General features: G+C 31.7%; 2 protein-coding genes across 2 annotated transcripts; both read right to left on the minus strand.

Moving 5' to 3' along the window:
• Positions 1-3499: 3499 nt before the first annotated feature.
• Positions 3500-4828, minus strand: LOC139510906 (uncharacterized). Its single transcript, XM_071297454.1, has one exon. It carries the CDS (start codon positions 4826-4828, stop codon positions 3500-3502), a length of 1329 nt encoding a protein of 442 aa, XP_071153555.1.
• A 4982-nt stretch (positions 4829-9810) lies between these two features.
• Positions 9811-11330, minus strand: LOC139510595 (uncharacterized). The gene is made up of 3 exons (XM_071297153.1): positions 11122-11330; positions 10821-10944; positions 9811-10272 (listed from the first exon to the last, which is right to left on the minus strand). The coding sequence occupies exons 1-3, from the start codon at positions 11204-11206 to the stop codon at positions 9924-9926; spliced, it is 558 nt and encodes a 185-aa protein (XP_071153254.1). The 5' UTR covers positions 11207-11330; the 3' UTR covers positions 9811-9923.
• Between the last annotated feature and the right edge of the window lie 5506 nt (positions 11331-16836).

The following is a 16836-nucleotide window of genomic DNA, read 5'->3' on the forward strand; positions in this document are numbered from 1 at the left end:
GTCCTCTGTGACCTTTCTATAGGTTTGTTCTTATGTCGCTCTTTTTCTACTCTTAATTGGTGAGCACTTATGCGAAATTTACATAAAATTTGTCTTGATTGAAAACTTTGAATATCAAGATATTTTTCCATTTGGAAATTACTTTTATGAGAAAAATATGTATCTAGCTTTCCATTAACATTATCTTTATCATTGAACCATGCTTTTAAAAATAATGTCTTTAACTTTTTCATAATAAGTTGTTTTAATCTATTAATTGAAAAATCAATACAATATGTTTCTTTCAATTCAAGCTTTTGTAAAATAAATTTAACAGAGGAATACCATGTTATAGTGTTATTTTCATGCATATCTTTGTTACATAAAAACGCTTCTTTCAATAAATTTGAGTTACAATGATGTAATCTATGCAGATAGCTTATCATAGATATAACAATATTAAAATATATAGGAAATCTACCTAATTCTGATTGTACAGCAACATTTGTACTTTTATTATTTAAGCCTAGAATATGCTTACAGAACTTTAAGTTCATTTTATCAGCAACATTATTCTGGTATATTTTTTCAAGCACATTTGTAGCATCTTTTTTACAGGAAGCAGAGTTGGTTTTAAACATTCCCCATATCTCTGAGCCATACAAAATAATAGGTTTAATGGTATGGTCAAACAGATGTAAATTTGTTTTAATACTAGCATCTGAGCCAGATAAACATCTATTAAGTTTATATGAAGCTTTTAAAGATTTATTAAATAAGTCTTCTTTTGCATAATTAAATAGGCCACTTGACTGGAATATAACTCCAAGGTATTTATATTTGAAAACAGTTTCAATTAATTCACTTTTAAAATAAAATGGTTCTTTTATGTGGCGTCCACTTTTATTAAAGATTAATACTTTAGTTTTTTTTAAGTTTACATTAAGGCACCAGGTATCACAGTATGATTCCAATGCCTTCAAGCGCTTTTGAAGTCCATCTGCAGAATCAGAAAATACAATGACATCATCTGCATACATAAGACAGTCTATGCGACTAGTGCTGAGTTTTACACTATCAGGACAATTTAGTAAACAGTTAGGTAGATCATTTATGAATAGATTAAAAAGGGCAGGGCTTAAAACATCCCCTTGTCTAACCCCAATATAAGAGTTAAAACATGGACCTAGTTTGTTATCAACTTTTACTCTTAAATTATTAAGTGTATACATGTGTTTAATTAACTGGTAAAATTTTCCCCCAATGTCTGACTTGAGCATTTTGATAAGAATACCTGGGTGTATCACAGTATCAAAAGCTCTTTTAAAGTCAATAAAACAAGCATAAAATTTACTTCCCTTACAGTTAGTATATTTATCAATTAAGCATTTGAGGATAAACATGTGATCTGTTGTCCTTGATTTATTTCTGAAGCCAGCTTGGCAATCAGTCAAAATATTTCTCTCATCTAAATGTTTAGAAAGTCTTGTATTTAACACAACATTAAATAACTTTCCAATACAAGAATTTATAGCTATACCTCTGTAATTTTCAGGGTTATTTATATCTCCTGATTTATGTATAGGTATACAGTATCCTTCACACCATAGCTTTGGATATGTACTATGAGCAAATATTAAATTAAAAAGTTTATTAATGCAGCCTATAAGGGCTGTTTGTCCAGCTTTAAGCATGTCGTTTAGTATCAGGTCCAGACCACATGCCTTTCCAGGTTTTAAGTTGGTAATTGCTTTAAATATTTCTTGATTAGTCACTTTATAGTCTAATACATTTGACATGTTCTCTTTTTCTAAATCAACAAGCATGTTATTTAATAGGTTTATTTTTGATTTATTGGTATCAGATAGAGAATTTAAATCTTGGAAGTATTTTGTCCATGTGGAGTTATTTATAGAAGTTTCTGGGGTGTCCCTAGTTTCTTCTGTTTCCCCCTTTAGTTTATTTACAAGGTTCCAGTATTCCTTTGGATTCTTAGTTAGTAGATTATCAAGCTGTTTAACAATTTTTGATTTAAACTCCTTTCTTTTATATTTTTTTAACTTTTTGAATTCTCTATAATGTTTAAAATAGTTATTTCTAATATTAATATTATATGGATTTTCAGACATATGCTTAGCCTTAATGTTTAATTCTCTCCTTTTATTGTAAAGATCTTGATCATACCATTTTTTCTTATTAATAGTTTTCTTTTTATATTTATTAGATTTGAATTTGAGTGACATTTTTGCTGCTTTAATAATAATATTCTGCAGGTCAGTAGCAGCAGAGTTTATGTTTGATTTATCTTGATAATTGTTAGTTAGAAAAGCATTAATATCAAGTTTACAAGATGGGTGACATAGAGCATCCTGAAATTTTTCCTTTGAGCAGTCGGTCCATTTAAATTTACCTGGAAAATTTTGAGTACTTTCATTCTTATTTATAAAAACAGGACAATATGAGGCAAGCAGCATACATGATACCTTACAATGGCAATCTGAAAAACAGGGCATAAAATTTGATACTTTACAATTCAAAGTATGTTGAATCAAATCTTCCGACATAATAATATAATCTACCACACTTGTGCCATTAGGTTTAAAACAAGTAAAATTACCATTTGAATCACCCAACATACGGCCATTCAGTATTCTGAGTTTTAAAGTAATACATAGTTGAAGTAATTGCTTGCCTCTAGCATCAACTTTATTATCACAACTATTCCTTTTCTGTAACCCAATATCATATTCATATTCTTCATCGTCCATTGCAAATGGATCATATGTATCATTTTCTATAAAATCTAATTCTGACCCAGTCCTTGCATTTAAGTCTCCACATAGAACTATGTGACCCCTCTCAGCATAATAATTTGTTATATCTTTTTCTATAGTTTCTAATGGGTCATCATCTGACTGAAATATATAACTAGATGATGCTGGGATAATGTATGCCAAACACAAGAAAATATTTTTGGCGAAATTAAAGAATTTTTTATCCAATTTGACCCATTGATAGTCTAAGCTTGTATTTTTCAATATCTCAACACCAGGTAAAATGGTATTTTTAACAAAAATGCCAAGACCACCAAAAAATCTATTGTTTGCTGATTTTGGTCTGCAAACAGGAAAATACTTATATCCTGGAAGGACTATATTTACACCTTTGCCAATATGTGTCTCAGTTAACAGTACTATATCATAAGCTGTTATATCATTTAAGAAATTAGAATCTGTTAATTTATTCAGATTTGCTGAGATGAGGCCACCGATATTCCATGTACAAAATGTTATGTTAGATATAAATGTTCTATTTGTAATACCTTTAATAAGGTTAGTACTTTTATTCTGTACTTTAGTCATTGGAACATATAGAAATGTTACTATTATTTTTTTATTCTAATATTTAAATGGAAAAAAAAAAAAAAAATAATAAACTAGCAAACAAATACAGTCAAGTGGATAACTACAAGAATTTACAAAATAACAATATGTCAATAAATGTTATTCAGTAAATATGTTTATTTTCTTGGTCGTCTGTAGGGTGGACGGTCTCTATGGTTGGAATTGCCTTGTTCTCTTCCATTATCATGTTTATAAAAACTACTACGCCTTGATTGCTTAATGTCCAATAACGAGTCAATGGTCCATCTAAGATTACTGGCTAGGACAGCAATGCCATCTTTAGATAAGTGATACTGATCCCTTGCTAAGAACTTGGGAACTGGTTTCCCTAAACGTGACAAGTTACCATTATCACAGAGGGTAACAGTATCATCCTCCATATATTCACATTTTAGCATTGCATTGACAAGTTCAACATTAGTTTGGTATTTTTTGTTATCTGCCCTTGGAGTAGCTAATGAAACTACAACTGAAGTGCTGGGCATTGACTCATGAATATGAGAAATTAAGTTTTTCATATGGCTTACACATACTGGTGCAGATTCCTTTAGGTCATTGGTTAGTGAATGCAGCACCAGCACATTTGGTGGATCTTTAATCTGGCTTATTGTTTTTTCAGTATCAGCCAATGTCATAGCCTCTCTTTTTTGCAGAGTGTAAGAGCTGGAGAATTTTTCCGGCTGGATACCTTTTGTGTTAGAGGTGCCTATAAGTAGGACTTGAGGTTTGTTCTGAGAAGCCTTTGTTTCAGTAGTGGAGTTGGAATTTTTAGGTTGAACTTGTGTCCAATTTTCATCTTTGTTATTGTGGATTTCATGATTGTTGTGTTGTTTAAATGAATATATAATTTCATCTTTCTTATCAAGATCAGTTTTGTGTTTTCGTACATCAGCCTCGAGTGCTTCAATTTGTTGATCTCTCGCTTGTATTCTACTGACCATACTCTCATTGGATTTACGTAAGCTTTCCACTACAATAGAGCTTGAATTTTCAATATCAATCATGCTACCTTTTAAAACGTTGATAACAGATTTTAAACTTTCAATTTCAGTCATACTTTCATATCTAAGTTGCTGTAATGTGAATTTCAATTCTGCATTTTCTTTTTCTGTTATACTTAATTTACCACTTAAATCCTGGCTTTTGGAAAAAACTTGTTGAGTTGATGAGGCATCAGATTTCAAAAGAAGGTCTTTAATCTGTACATATGTATCATTTTGAGTTCTCATTGTGTCATTAACTGCTGTTAAATGTTCATTCAAAGAATGAGCGTGCTGTATATATAACTTTTCTATTGCAATAGTTACTTGATTTTCGAGATCATTAGTTGCGGTCTTCAACATGGATTCAAAGCTTTCACAAGAGTATTCATGTGATTCTTTTACATTTTTTCCCTGTGGGTAGGATGTTTTAGAATTTGAGTCAAGTTTTGCCACATTCATCATGTTCGTATCATTTGTATTAATTGCTGACTGAACCACAAATATATATATTTGGGGTATTTGGAGAATTTGGTGGTTTTGATTGAACCGTGGTTTCTCTGTTGGTTTGTTTGCCTTGTTTTTACTCGATGTGAATTAGAGAAGGATTTTTACCTTAATAATATGACAATACTTTCCACTTTTGAAAAGTTTAATGATCCATCACTGCTGGTAAGTGTAGCTACAGTTTAATTTTCGCTATTTTCGCGGTAAGAATAGAAAAGCGAAAATAAAACGACCGCGAAAGAATCGGGGAAACTCTTTTATTACATTTACTTTTACAAGTTGTGAATTGGATGGAGAAGTATCTCTTTGACACTCATACCACATCTTCATATATCTACGCATATGAATAAAACATATATAGGACTACTGTGTAACACTGATTTTATAGACGACACATATATAACTGAAATCATAACTGTATCTCTTAATGAAAAGCAGTGTTAGAAGTTATGAATTTAATTTGAATCTACTACACATATTAATCAGATCGATTAATTATCATTAATCCTGGGAGCATTTTATCTAATTCAATCCTAATTAGGTCTACTTTTCTGTATTGTGTATGTGTTTTTACTAGCAAACATGACAAACTTGTAATCTACTTTAACATTAATGAACCGAAAACAAGAGATTTCTGATTGATTTTATCACTTGATTTAAGATATCACTTTCCAAATCATTTATGAAAATATATATATGGGCCAGGGAAATCGCGAATTGAAAACGGCGCGAAATTGGATTGTGTTAGTAAATCGCGAAATAAAGACGACGCGAAAATTTCCCGGTTTACAGTATCAAATCGGCAATTGTTAATTACCTCTTCATTCAAAACTATTCATTCTTACCACGAGAACAACTAAGCTTATGCACTGAAAATGTTGTAAAAATGTATGACAATGCTAAAGAACCGGCTGCTTGGCGAACGGTAACATAAAGCTATGGTGAAAGTCTACAAGAAGTGGCACCCCTCGATTGATGGTTGTGCTTAGATGTGTTATTCTAAGCAAATTGATGAACGACTTGATATAAATTATCCTGTTGATCAACAATACTAGCCATTTTTTTAACACCTGAACTTTTACTTTTGTTTATGACCATGTGAAAGACCAGTGAAACAGGAGTGTAATTATAACCTCAAGGCAATATAAATGAATTAGTATGACTTTAGATATAGAATTGAAAAGTTTTTATAGTGGGTATCAAGACTTTTTTATCACAATATCCATATGATAAATTAGTGTACAAATTATAAGTGAAATTATGCTTTATTTTGTACAAATTGTAATTTGTACAAGGCTTAGCACTTTTTGTACAAATTATAATTTGTACAAAGTCAAAATACAAAATTTAATTTGTACAATTTTTTTTAACTGATATGATAATGATAACATGTACACAACATATACATCCCTAGCTTAAACCAAAGGAGACACAAAATGCAGATTTGAGATATAAATTATAAAAAAAGAAGATGTGGTATGATTGCCAATGAGACAACTATCCACAAAAGACCAACATGACACAGACATTAACAACTACAGTTCACCGTACGGCCTTCAACAATGAGCAAAGCCCATACCGCATAGTCGGTAATAAAAGGCCCCGATAAGACAATGTAAAACAATTCAAACGAGAAAACTAACGACCTTATTTATGTAAAACAAATGAACGAAAAAAACAAATATGTAACACATAAACAAACGACAACCACTGAATTACAGGATCCTGACTTGGGACAGGCTCATACATAAATGTTGTGGCGGGGTTAAACATGTTAGCGGGATCCCAACCCTCCCCCTAACCTGGGACAGTACAACATAAGAACGAACTATAAAAATCAGTTGAAAAAGGCTTAACTCATCAGATGGACAAAAATACAAGTGGACGTGGCCCGGTACTTATACATCCCGACACCAAAAGACACAATGAACAGATCTGAGAGTACTCACAGTTATCTGACAGCTAGTTCAAAGCCACTAACAACTAATAAAAAATCATGCAACTAAGACTAAACTATCAATCCGTACACATCCAGTATTCGCAGTTACTGTCAGATTTTTCAAAGTCAATACCAACTAATAAAAACATATACCGGGGTATCTAAGACTAAAATATCATACATGTACCATGTCATTTCAAAGTAAATACCCCCCTCCCCCCAAATAAACATTCAGTTGGTTATAGACATAGGAAGTGTACACGTACATCACGTGAATAAGGTTCTGCTAGAGTTGCATTCAGTTCTGACAAAACAACCGTGGCACAGAAGAAAGAACGGACAAACAAACAGAGGGACGGATGAATGAACGTCTTTTTTAAAAATCAGGTGGTATTTCATGTATAATGTACAGTATACATACCATACATGTATGTCATGTTCTTTCCGTTTTTAGATGGTGACGTTCCCTTGTCACCATCTTACGGTGTTTATATATCTCAACTTGTACGATTCGCTCGTGTATGTAACAATGTTTTAGATTTTAACGAGAGAAATTTATGTATTACTGAAAAATTATTACACCAGGGTTTTCGATATCACAAACTAGTCAAAACATTTACTAAATTTTATCATAGGTATAAAGACATCATTCGTAAATATAGCTCAACATGCATACTTCTAATACGTTCAGATATTTCACATCCAATTTTTTATGGTAATATTCTTTATAAAGCACAAAGGTGTCAGTATTCACCTCAGAAACTTACAAAACCTTTGAATAGACTTATTAAGAAGGGATATAATTACGATACTGTTGTCAAGTCATTAAAGATTGCATATTTTGGCGTTAATATTGAGTCACTGATAAGGTCTTTGCATCGGAACTAAACACATTATTTTTTAAAAACAGTTGTTGGCATGACACGGGTTATGTTCTACTCATATATGTTATGATGGTATGATACTAAACCCCTAACGGGAAGGATTGTGCCTGATGTTCATATGATGAAATCATAATCTTTCAGTCAGTTTAATTGAAGTCTGGAGCTGGCATGTCAGTTAACTGCTAGTAGTCTGTTGTTATTTATGTATTGTTGTCATTTTGTTTATTTTCTTTGGTTACATCTTCTAACATCAGACTCGGATTTCTCTTGAACTGAATTTTAATGTGCGTATTGTTATGCGTTTACTTTACTACATTGGTTAGAGGTATAGGGGGAGGGTTGAGATCTCACAAACATGTTTAACCCCGCCGCATTTTTGCGCCTGTCCCAAGTCAGGAGCCTCTGGTGTTTGTTAGTCTTGTATTATTTTAATTTTAGTTTCTTGTGTACAATTTGGAAATTAGTATGGCGTTCATTATCACTGGACTAGTATATATTTGTTTAGGGGCCAGCTGAAGGACGCCTCCGGGTGCGGCAATTTCTCGCTACATTGAAGACCTGTTGGTGACCCTCTGCTGTTGTTTTTTATTTGGTCGGATTGTTGTCTCTTTGACACATTCCCCATTTCCATTCTCAATTTCATGTTCTTTTGTGAAGAAAAATTGTGAATGAATTGAATAGTGACAACGATTCAATACCAAATTACTTAATTGACATATAATAGTAAGATAGAGGCATTCTTGCCCTCTGATATGTTTAAACCCGCCACATTCTGTATGTATGTTCCTGTCCCAAGTCAGGAGCCCTGTTATTCAGTGGTATGTTGCTGTGTTACATATTTTTTATGCCACATTTATGCCACATTTATGCCACATTTATGTTGTCTGGTATGTGCGTCTGTTCGTCCGTTTTCCGTCTGTCCCTTTTTAGGTTAAAATTTTGATTAAAGTTTTTGGTCGAGGTAATTTTTGATGAAATCCGACCAACTTGAAACTTAGTAAACATGTTACCTATGATGTGATCTTTCTAATTTTAATGCCAAATTAGAGATTTTATCCCATTTTTACGGTCCACTGACCATATAGAAAATGATAGTGCAGATGGGGCATCTGTGTACTTGGGACACATTCTTGTTTGTACATAAATTAGGCCGCTAGTTTTCTCGTTTGTATTGTTTTATATTTATCATTTCGGAAACTTTTATAGCTATGCGATATGAGTTTTGTTCTTTGTTGAAGGTCGTAAAGGGATCTATAGTAGTTGATTTCTGTGGTCTCTTGTGAAGTGTTGTCCCATTGGGAATCACACCACATCTTCTTGATATGCTTCAGGCACTTTTTTGTGATTCCACTGTTTATTCATTTGTGAGCACATACGAGAATTTATTCAGTGTTATTTTGAGTGGGTGTGGATCTTTAATCTAACAAGCCAATATATGCTTTCAGTTAAAGTATAGTTCTTTGCTTGTTTGATTTATTTGCAAAAAGGTACTTGACAAATGCCTTTAACCGGCACCTTCAAATAAAAAAAAACCCATTACAATCTTGCTAGATTCGTTCTAGAAAAATCCTTAGTTTTAACTATATCTTGCGAGTTATTCATTGTACTATGCTTTCGAATTTTCACTCTGCATGATTGATCATAAATGAAAGCAATTGGGTAATAACAAATTAAATAGTTGAAGAACAGAAATTATAGTGATTGAAAGATAAGAAAACAAAAACGGAATTACAAATTAAATAAATCAACGGCTTACAACAGAACATACACATCTAGAGATTTTCCAGATTGGTGAACAAGCAGCTGCTGCTCGGTATTTGGACAGTGTATTTTGCTCCGGACACGTAAAACTGTTGACGAGACGTATTTTTTATATGTACATGTAGTGAACTACAACCGGAAAGCTGGAAAGGGACCACGACCAATTGAACATATCAGTAGTTGTATGTGACATTGGTGCGCCTTATATTATAACAGGTTTATGAGCCGTTCATAATCATTTCAATGTTGTGGTCCACATCGACACGGTATATCGACACGGTATATTTGCAATATGTCATCAAAACATATACTTAGTATATGAATGTCTAGAAGACGAAAAAAGAAGACTACTGAGCAATGTAAAGAAATACTTTTATTACAATTTAAAAAAGATAATGATAGTTATATAGCTTTTCTTAAACAATTTCTTTCATAAATGTTGTTATAAATACGTTCAGTTTAGTTTTTATTAGACAAAGAGGCCATTATTAAACATAAAATCTCTTAATGAATTTCCAGTGGTATCTTCACCAACAAACGGGTTAACATTTTTACTACTATGATAGTTGTACTGATAATTCATTCCCTTTCTCAGCATGTCCCTTAAATCTGGCAGCCTCGTGTTTGGAAACATATTACTAGGATACATTCCGGGAAAAGATGGTTGAATTATTTCTGGCTTCAAAGTCAAATCTATCTTTTTACCAGTTTTACAGTCACGTGTTTCGTCCGACTGTAGGACAAAAATTGGATCGCAACCGTCAGCAATTACTTTGCAGCCGACAGGTGCTAGATAAACTCCTGAGTTGATGCCGTATCTGCAAAATATAAAAATTGTCGTTAGAACTAATAGGTGTTGGATGTGTTTGAGGGATTGATAAGCACCCTGCCACGTCCGGTCCGTGTTTTTGGTAGACGTTTTTCTGCTTTGAATCGATCTGTGTTCTTATGTCGTGCAGTTTCATCACTTACTAAACGGTTCAATGGCAAAGATTGTTAACACAAGCAAATCCCCCCTTTTTTGCTCCCTTATAAAAAGCAAATAATTAGTCTACGTGTGTCATTTTGAGATAAGAAATGTCAATTCAAAAGCAATACAACTGTTTACGAAAAATACTTACCACTTAATGATTTTATATTGTATATGTGATTTCGGAATGGCACTTGGATGGACATTGAAAGCACTATTTTTTATGTAAATTTTAATGTCGTCATTATACTGGTGTTATTACATGTAATTGCCATGCCTTTGACCCTCTTATGGGTGTAATTCGTGCTTTAATAAAGAACTATTTGCCCCGACCACTGGCACTGGATGACTTGGGTATAAAATGTCCAGATAAAAGTAAAAAGTAATTAAACTTGCCCACAACAAGATAGTTGTCCGCTGTTTCTACATTTACAGTCCATACAATCTGCTGTTCTAAAACTGGATCCATCCAATATATCAAGTCCTTTGTATGAACATACCGGTATCAATCGTCCAGTCACTGGAAAAATAATAGTAACTCTTATTGAAATATGAAACAAAAATCTGAATAAACAATGCAGTTCTAAAGGAAATTTATCTTGTACTTTTTAAACAATAATTTTAAACATTCGTTGATAGTTGCGGTATTTTTAAGAAGAGTTTAAAAAGCAGAAAAAAAATCTAAATTGAACTCTACCTGTTTTATCAACTCGACCAGAACTCTGATGGCAGAAACCATTGACCAGTGGTAAAATCACGACCAGGAATATGAACGACTGCATGTTTACACTATTTTCCTATGTATGAAAGCTACACACAATATGACAGTTTATCATATATCTCGGATAGAGTGTAATATTTATAGCTTTGTCGTGTTCTTTATGAAGATCATCATTTGTATGTTACTGAAATTGATTTGAAATAAACATAATTAATCTTAAGTGTTCATAACAACAACATGCTGTTGGGTATACAAAATGTTTATTTTGATGATGACACAGCGAAGAAATGACGTTGCCTCTGGTCAGATAAACGCCTTAGTTGGAAGATATAACTACTGAACAAAAATATGACGAATGTTTTTGTCCAATAATTTAATAACACTATTTCACATATGCATTTGTCGCAATATACAAGAGAGGACAAAGGACATGAATAGATTCGTCAATTTCAACAAAGAAAAGTGATGAAAAATGCTTGTTTTCCATTTTCTCAAAAGTATATATAATTTCTTCTAGGCCTACACAAAAATGTTTTAAAAATTCTAAATAATTATATTATCTGGTATTCATGATGAGTTTAATATCATTCTCTTAAAAACATGAATAAATGTTTGCAACTTGGTAATCACACTTTGAATTACAAAATTGAAGAACTATCCAATGGTACAAGTTTTCAAGGTAAAACTACTTCAACTTAAATAAACTCGGAGTATCCTTAACATTAATGAAGACAAAATTTGGACTCCTTACTCTATACCCACATCATATCTAATAAAGGTCCCATGTCTTAAGATATCAGTAAACCGATTTTAGCAATCATGGAATATTCAATCCCTCTTAATTTCCATTGTACAGTAAAGAAGGTATGGAACAATCATATTTCTTGCTATTGACAAAAACTCACGAAACAACATATTGTTAGAAATGTTTGAAAAATTGAATATTCTATCAAACATTATGCCTACAGAAAAATGTATAACTGAAAAAAATGTGAATGAATTCAGTATCTTAACAGTCTGAGGATTTTTGAAAATGCAAGAACTATAAAAAAAAAAGTTAAAATTAAAATTGATAAAATAAACCAACGCAAAGTTTGCTGCAAGGGCTATTAGAAGAAGGAAAAAACATGAAAATAATTTGGTTACAAAAGCAAAAATGATACAAATGTTGCATCAATGGTAATGTCAACATAAATTTAATGTATAACATGTAATTTGATATTTTTTTAACAGGAATTACATTGCTCATGTAGCTATTACAAAATACAATGATTACCTATTATATATAATAGATGATTTGATATATAATTTCTCGTTTTTTGGTAAGTTCAACCAATCATGAATTGATTTTTTTTGCTCTAAATCCAAAGGCAAATGTGTAATCCATATTCAGGACGAGAACAAATGAACAATAGATTATATATATATCATGAAGGGTTTCTTCAAAGTGGTAGAGCTTAATAGGACAGCCATTTAGACTGACAATCAAAAATAATGTTGAAACGGGTAGATATTTTACCTTCCATAACGCAACCTACAAAAATCTCATAGGGTCTTGGCAATGTTCCTTATCGTGCAGAGATAGGAACACTCTCCTTTCGCGTGATATCGGATTTGTGGTCCCGATCCCGACCATGCGTGGCTAAATATGTTGCATCCGACACAGCTTAACAGTAACCCTCTTCAGCATGCTGCCATTGCATGTCTTATAAAACTTCATATCATCTAAATAAAAAGAACCAGCTTTTCAATTAAAAGAACACAGCAATTACAACGGGTTTTTTTTTAGTATTTACAATTATCTAGATGCAATTCCATATATCCAATTTAATGGGTAAATCCTCAGTGTAAAATTATCCGTACCTAGTAGATGGAAGATTGAGTTATTTCCCTTAAAACGTATAATTGCAATGAAAGTTAGGTGTAGCTATCAATACTCAATATAAAAAGAGCCCCCTCCGACTCCCCTACAACCCCAAATCAAAAATATGGAGCTTCATACATGTATATTGTCAGTAGTAAGGCATAGAATTTTCATAAGCCTCACCTTTAACTTTGGTTGGTGCCCCCTCCCCTCCAAAATAAATAAATAAAATAGAATGGAATGGAATGGAATGGAATGGTATATAGACAATATACTTACTTTAAATTGAGAAATCTTACCAAAAAAATATTTTTGATAATTGTGGTATGTCCAATATATGGAATGCACAGTTTTCTGATAAATGGGTGTCAAAATGTATTGAGCAAAAATTCAAAGATCAGTTTCAACAAGAATGCTTTGCATTTGTTGCAGAATCACCTAAAACTTTATGCTATCGTATTTTTAAAAATAATTTTCAATTGGAAAAATATTTTTCTGTTTTACCTTACAAATTCATTTATACATTATGCAAATATAGATGTGGTAGTCACCACTTGCCGATTGAGTCTGAAAGGTGGCAGGGTTTACAGAGAGAAGACAGAATCTGCCGTCTCTGTGACTCAAACGACATTGGTGACGAGTACCATTATATTATGAATTGTGGATCTTTTATGTTTGAAAGAAAGAAATTTTTACCTACATACTGCTGGTCTAACCCTAATATCTATAAGTTTGATCAACTGTTTAATTCATGTAATATTGTAATATTAGAAAAACTATGTAAATTTATCAAAGTTATAAATGTGAAAGTCAGTCCTCCAAGTTAATTTTATTGTATTGTTCACACATGCTTGTAAAAATTGTACCTTATCGTTATATTTATGTATGTTCTCTATAACTATGTAATTGTAGTTTTATAAGAAATAAAGTATATGTATATATATGCATGTACAATACTAATTTGTCATGTAAAAAAAATTTACATAATTCTATAATATTAACATACATTTCACTTGGAAAATGATTGATTTAATATAATAGAAAAAGAAGATTTGGTATGAATGCCAACGTGAAAATTCTTCATCAGAAACCAGATGACGTAGAAATTGCAACTATAAGTAAACGTACGGCCTTATATTGATGCATACTCGAAAACAATCAACAACAAAAATTGGAATACACATTAAATGAACTTTGTCTATTATTCGGAAGTGTATTTGCTTTTGAAAATTGAGGAATTGTAAAGTTTGGTATACTTAAATAGAAATGATCAGCTCGATTGTGTTCATTTGGAACAGATAGGTGAAAATAATTTGGCATTAAGTATTGTAACAGAAATCATTAAAACTAGACTAAATGTTTCACTTACTGATTTGCATTGTGAATAAACATGACATACGTGACCAATTCTTTTTTGAAGAATCATATCAAATTTCATATTTGTCTTTGGCAAATCACATTTAGTCATTTCATGTCTTAGTGCACACAGATATTTAATTGTTTTAACAACGATATAATAAATAAAAAAAAAATCTTTCCGCTAACTAATTTCCATTGTTTTCTGCTCTTGCAATATTTCAAATAATATGAGATATAATTAACACTAAGCATAAAAAGGGAATATCATTTTATTATTGGTTTATGGAATAAAGTCTAATATGCGATGTTTTCTATATAACATATAGCAGGAAAGGAGAAATATGGGAATATATTTTTACATTCTAATTTATGTTGGATGTTTATCTATTCTTCCTAATAGGATAGGTAAGTATAAATATACAAATTGCATATGTTAGATACCACAGTCCAAATGAATAAGGAATATGACACATCAAATCTCTTAATTTTTTATTTTTTTTTTATTTATATGAATGGTGTGTATCATTCAAGGTTAATTAACAAATGGTGTATGAAAAAAGATAATATATATTTGTCTCGAGCATGTAAAAAAATATAAAGATAAGATGATGCGGTATAATTGCCATGAGACAACTCTCCAAGAGAGACCGAATGACGTATTAGTTTAATATAACAACTATAGGTTATCAGACTGTTTTAGAAATAGTACTGAATCCCTTTACTATTCTTTAGGTTTTTTGACATACTAAGCCCAACAAAAAAGCAAAACACTTTGATGAAAAGGTGGTTATATAGTATGTGATAGACAAGATGACGAAAGTGGGCAACACAAAGGTTCCTAGTATGTTTCTCATTCTAAAAATAAAAAAGAAATAGTGAGAGGCGTTCCTTAGCTTGGTACGAAACATGTTTAGGGTAGCGTTTTAAGTGCCAGCAAAACACAGTTAAGACAAGACAGATACTGAGTGTGTTTAAGTCGCACCCATTTTTACAAAAAAATAAAATAAACATCATACTAAAAGTATGAGTTACATCAAGAGCCATTTGAAGATAGTTATGAGAAACAATGAGAAACCAAAGTCAGTTATTACCCCTGATAAGAATTCCAGGTGGCAGCACACTATAATACGGTCCTAGAGATTCTCTACTGATAAACAAATTATAAGAAAATTAAATATAGATATAAACAATGCCATCAACTTGCTGTTGTGTTCCAAATTGTTCCAATAGAGGAGGTCATGTTTTTCCAAAAAATGAAAAAATAAAGAAGAAATGGATCAAAAAGTTCTTCTACTGACTTGTTTTGCTTTATACTTCAGAAGAATCATGTTATAAATAATACGTTTATTACGACAAAACATTCTACGTGTATTACAAATATCACACCGAAGCAGAGTTATTTCAAACGATGATTTAAAAAAATTTCTATAACTTATGCACTACTATATGTTACAAAACTTCTCTAAAATGAATCGTCAAAATAATTAGATTGAAGCTTTTTAATCATGAATTTAATTATATATGTAGATGGAGATTGTACGTTCCCATCATATATGACAGGAACTTGGTATGACAACAAGTTTTTAGAGGTGGAATTTTCCAGTTCTTTGGTAATGTATTTCAACCAATATTCCATTACTCGATCAGGATCAACATCAAACTTTACATGTTATTTGAATAGCGGAGACAGATATATTGTCAAGTAAGAAAGTATTCAGTGTAATTTCGTAGTGATTTGGACTTACAATATAAGTTTTCTGTAGTTCTTTGGAAAAATCTGTTTGTTAACATATTCAGAAGCAACATATATGTGACTGTTAATTCAAAGTCAATTCAAATTTAAAACTGCATTGTCACTTAAATCATTAGGTATATATGACAAAATAAATAATACATAGCATACCAAACAAGAAAGAATGCAATGTATAATGAAACGAACTTTAAATACAGTGATATAGTCCATATTTAAATTACTAAACTAGACCCTAACCTTTGATCTCAGCGGTCAGATTTGAGAATTTCATGATAAAATTCTATAAAATTTAAATGTTAATGCTAATCTTATCTAAGTATTTTTACAATCAAAATAGAATTATATGGCAATTTTGTCATTCCACATATATGGGGGGGGGGGGGGGAGGCAATATATCATATTATAATATGTTACTATTATATGATAAATATGTGCAACAGCACTACATAAGAACAAACTTAATATCAACACAAACGGCTTAAGTCACCAGATCCAATACAAAGCACACACAAAAAAAACCAATAAACTACAGCATTAGTTCTGCGTTCAATGAAATGCGTTGGTGTCAAAGCCGTGTATGCGAGATATTTAGAATTTGATGAAATTTGTTTTAATACTCTGTGAGGTTTTTTTCAACAGGAGCCTTCACATCTTTCAACGAATACAAATAATGTTGGAGAATTGGATACATTTATCTCAGTGTACTGTAGAATCG

The sequence above is a fragment of the Mytilus edulis genome, chromosome 2 (assembly GCF_963676685.1).
Source record: "Mytilus edulis chromosome 2, xbMytEdul2.2, whole genome shotgun sequence".
NCBI classification, from domain to species: Eukaryota; Metazoa; Mollusca; class Bivalvia; order Mytilida; family Mytilidae; genus Mytilus; species Mytilus edulis.

Coding starts and splice junctions, on each gene's coding strand:
- LOC139510595 (XM_071297153.1), bottom strand. CDS start 11,206: ATGCAGTCGTTCATATTCCTGGTCGTGATTTTACCACTGGTCAATGGT. Junction 10,945..11,121: donor TGGTCGAGTTGATAAAACAG/GTAGAGTTCAAT, acceptor TTATTTTTCCAG/TGACTGGACGATTGATACCG. Junction 10,273..10,820: donor GGACAACTATCTTGTTGTGG/GCAAGTTTAATT, acceptor TATATTTTGCAG/ATACGGCATCAACTCAGGAG.
- LOC139510906 (XM_071297454.1), bottom strand. CDS start 4,828: ATGATGAATGTGGCAAAACTTGACTCAAATTCTAAAACATCCTACCCA.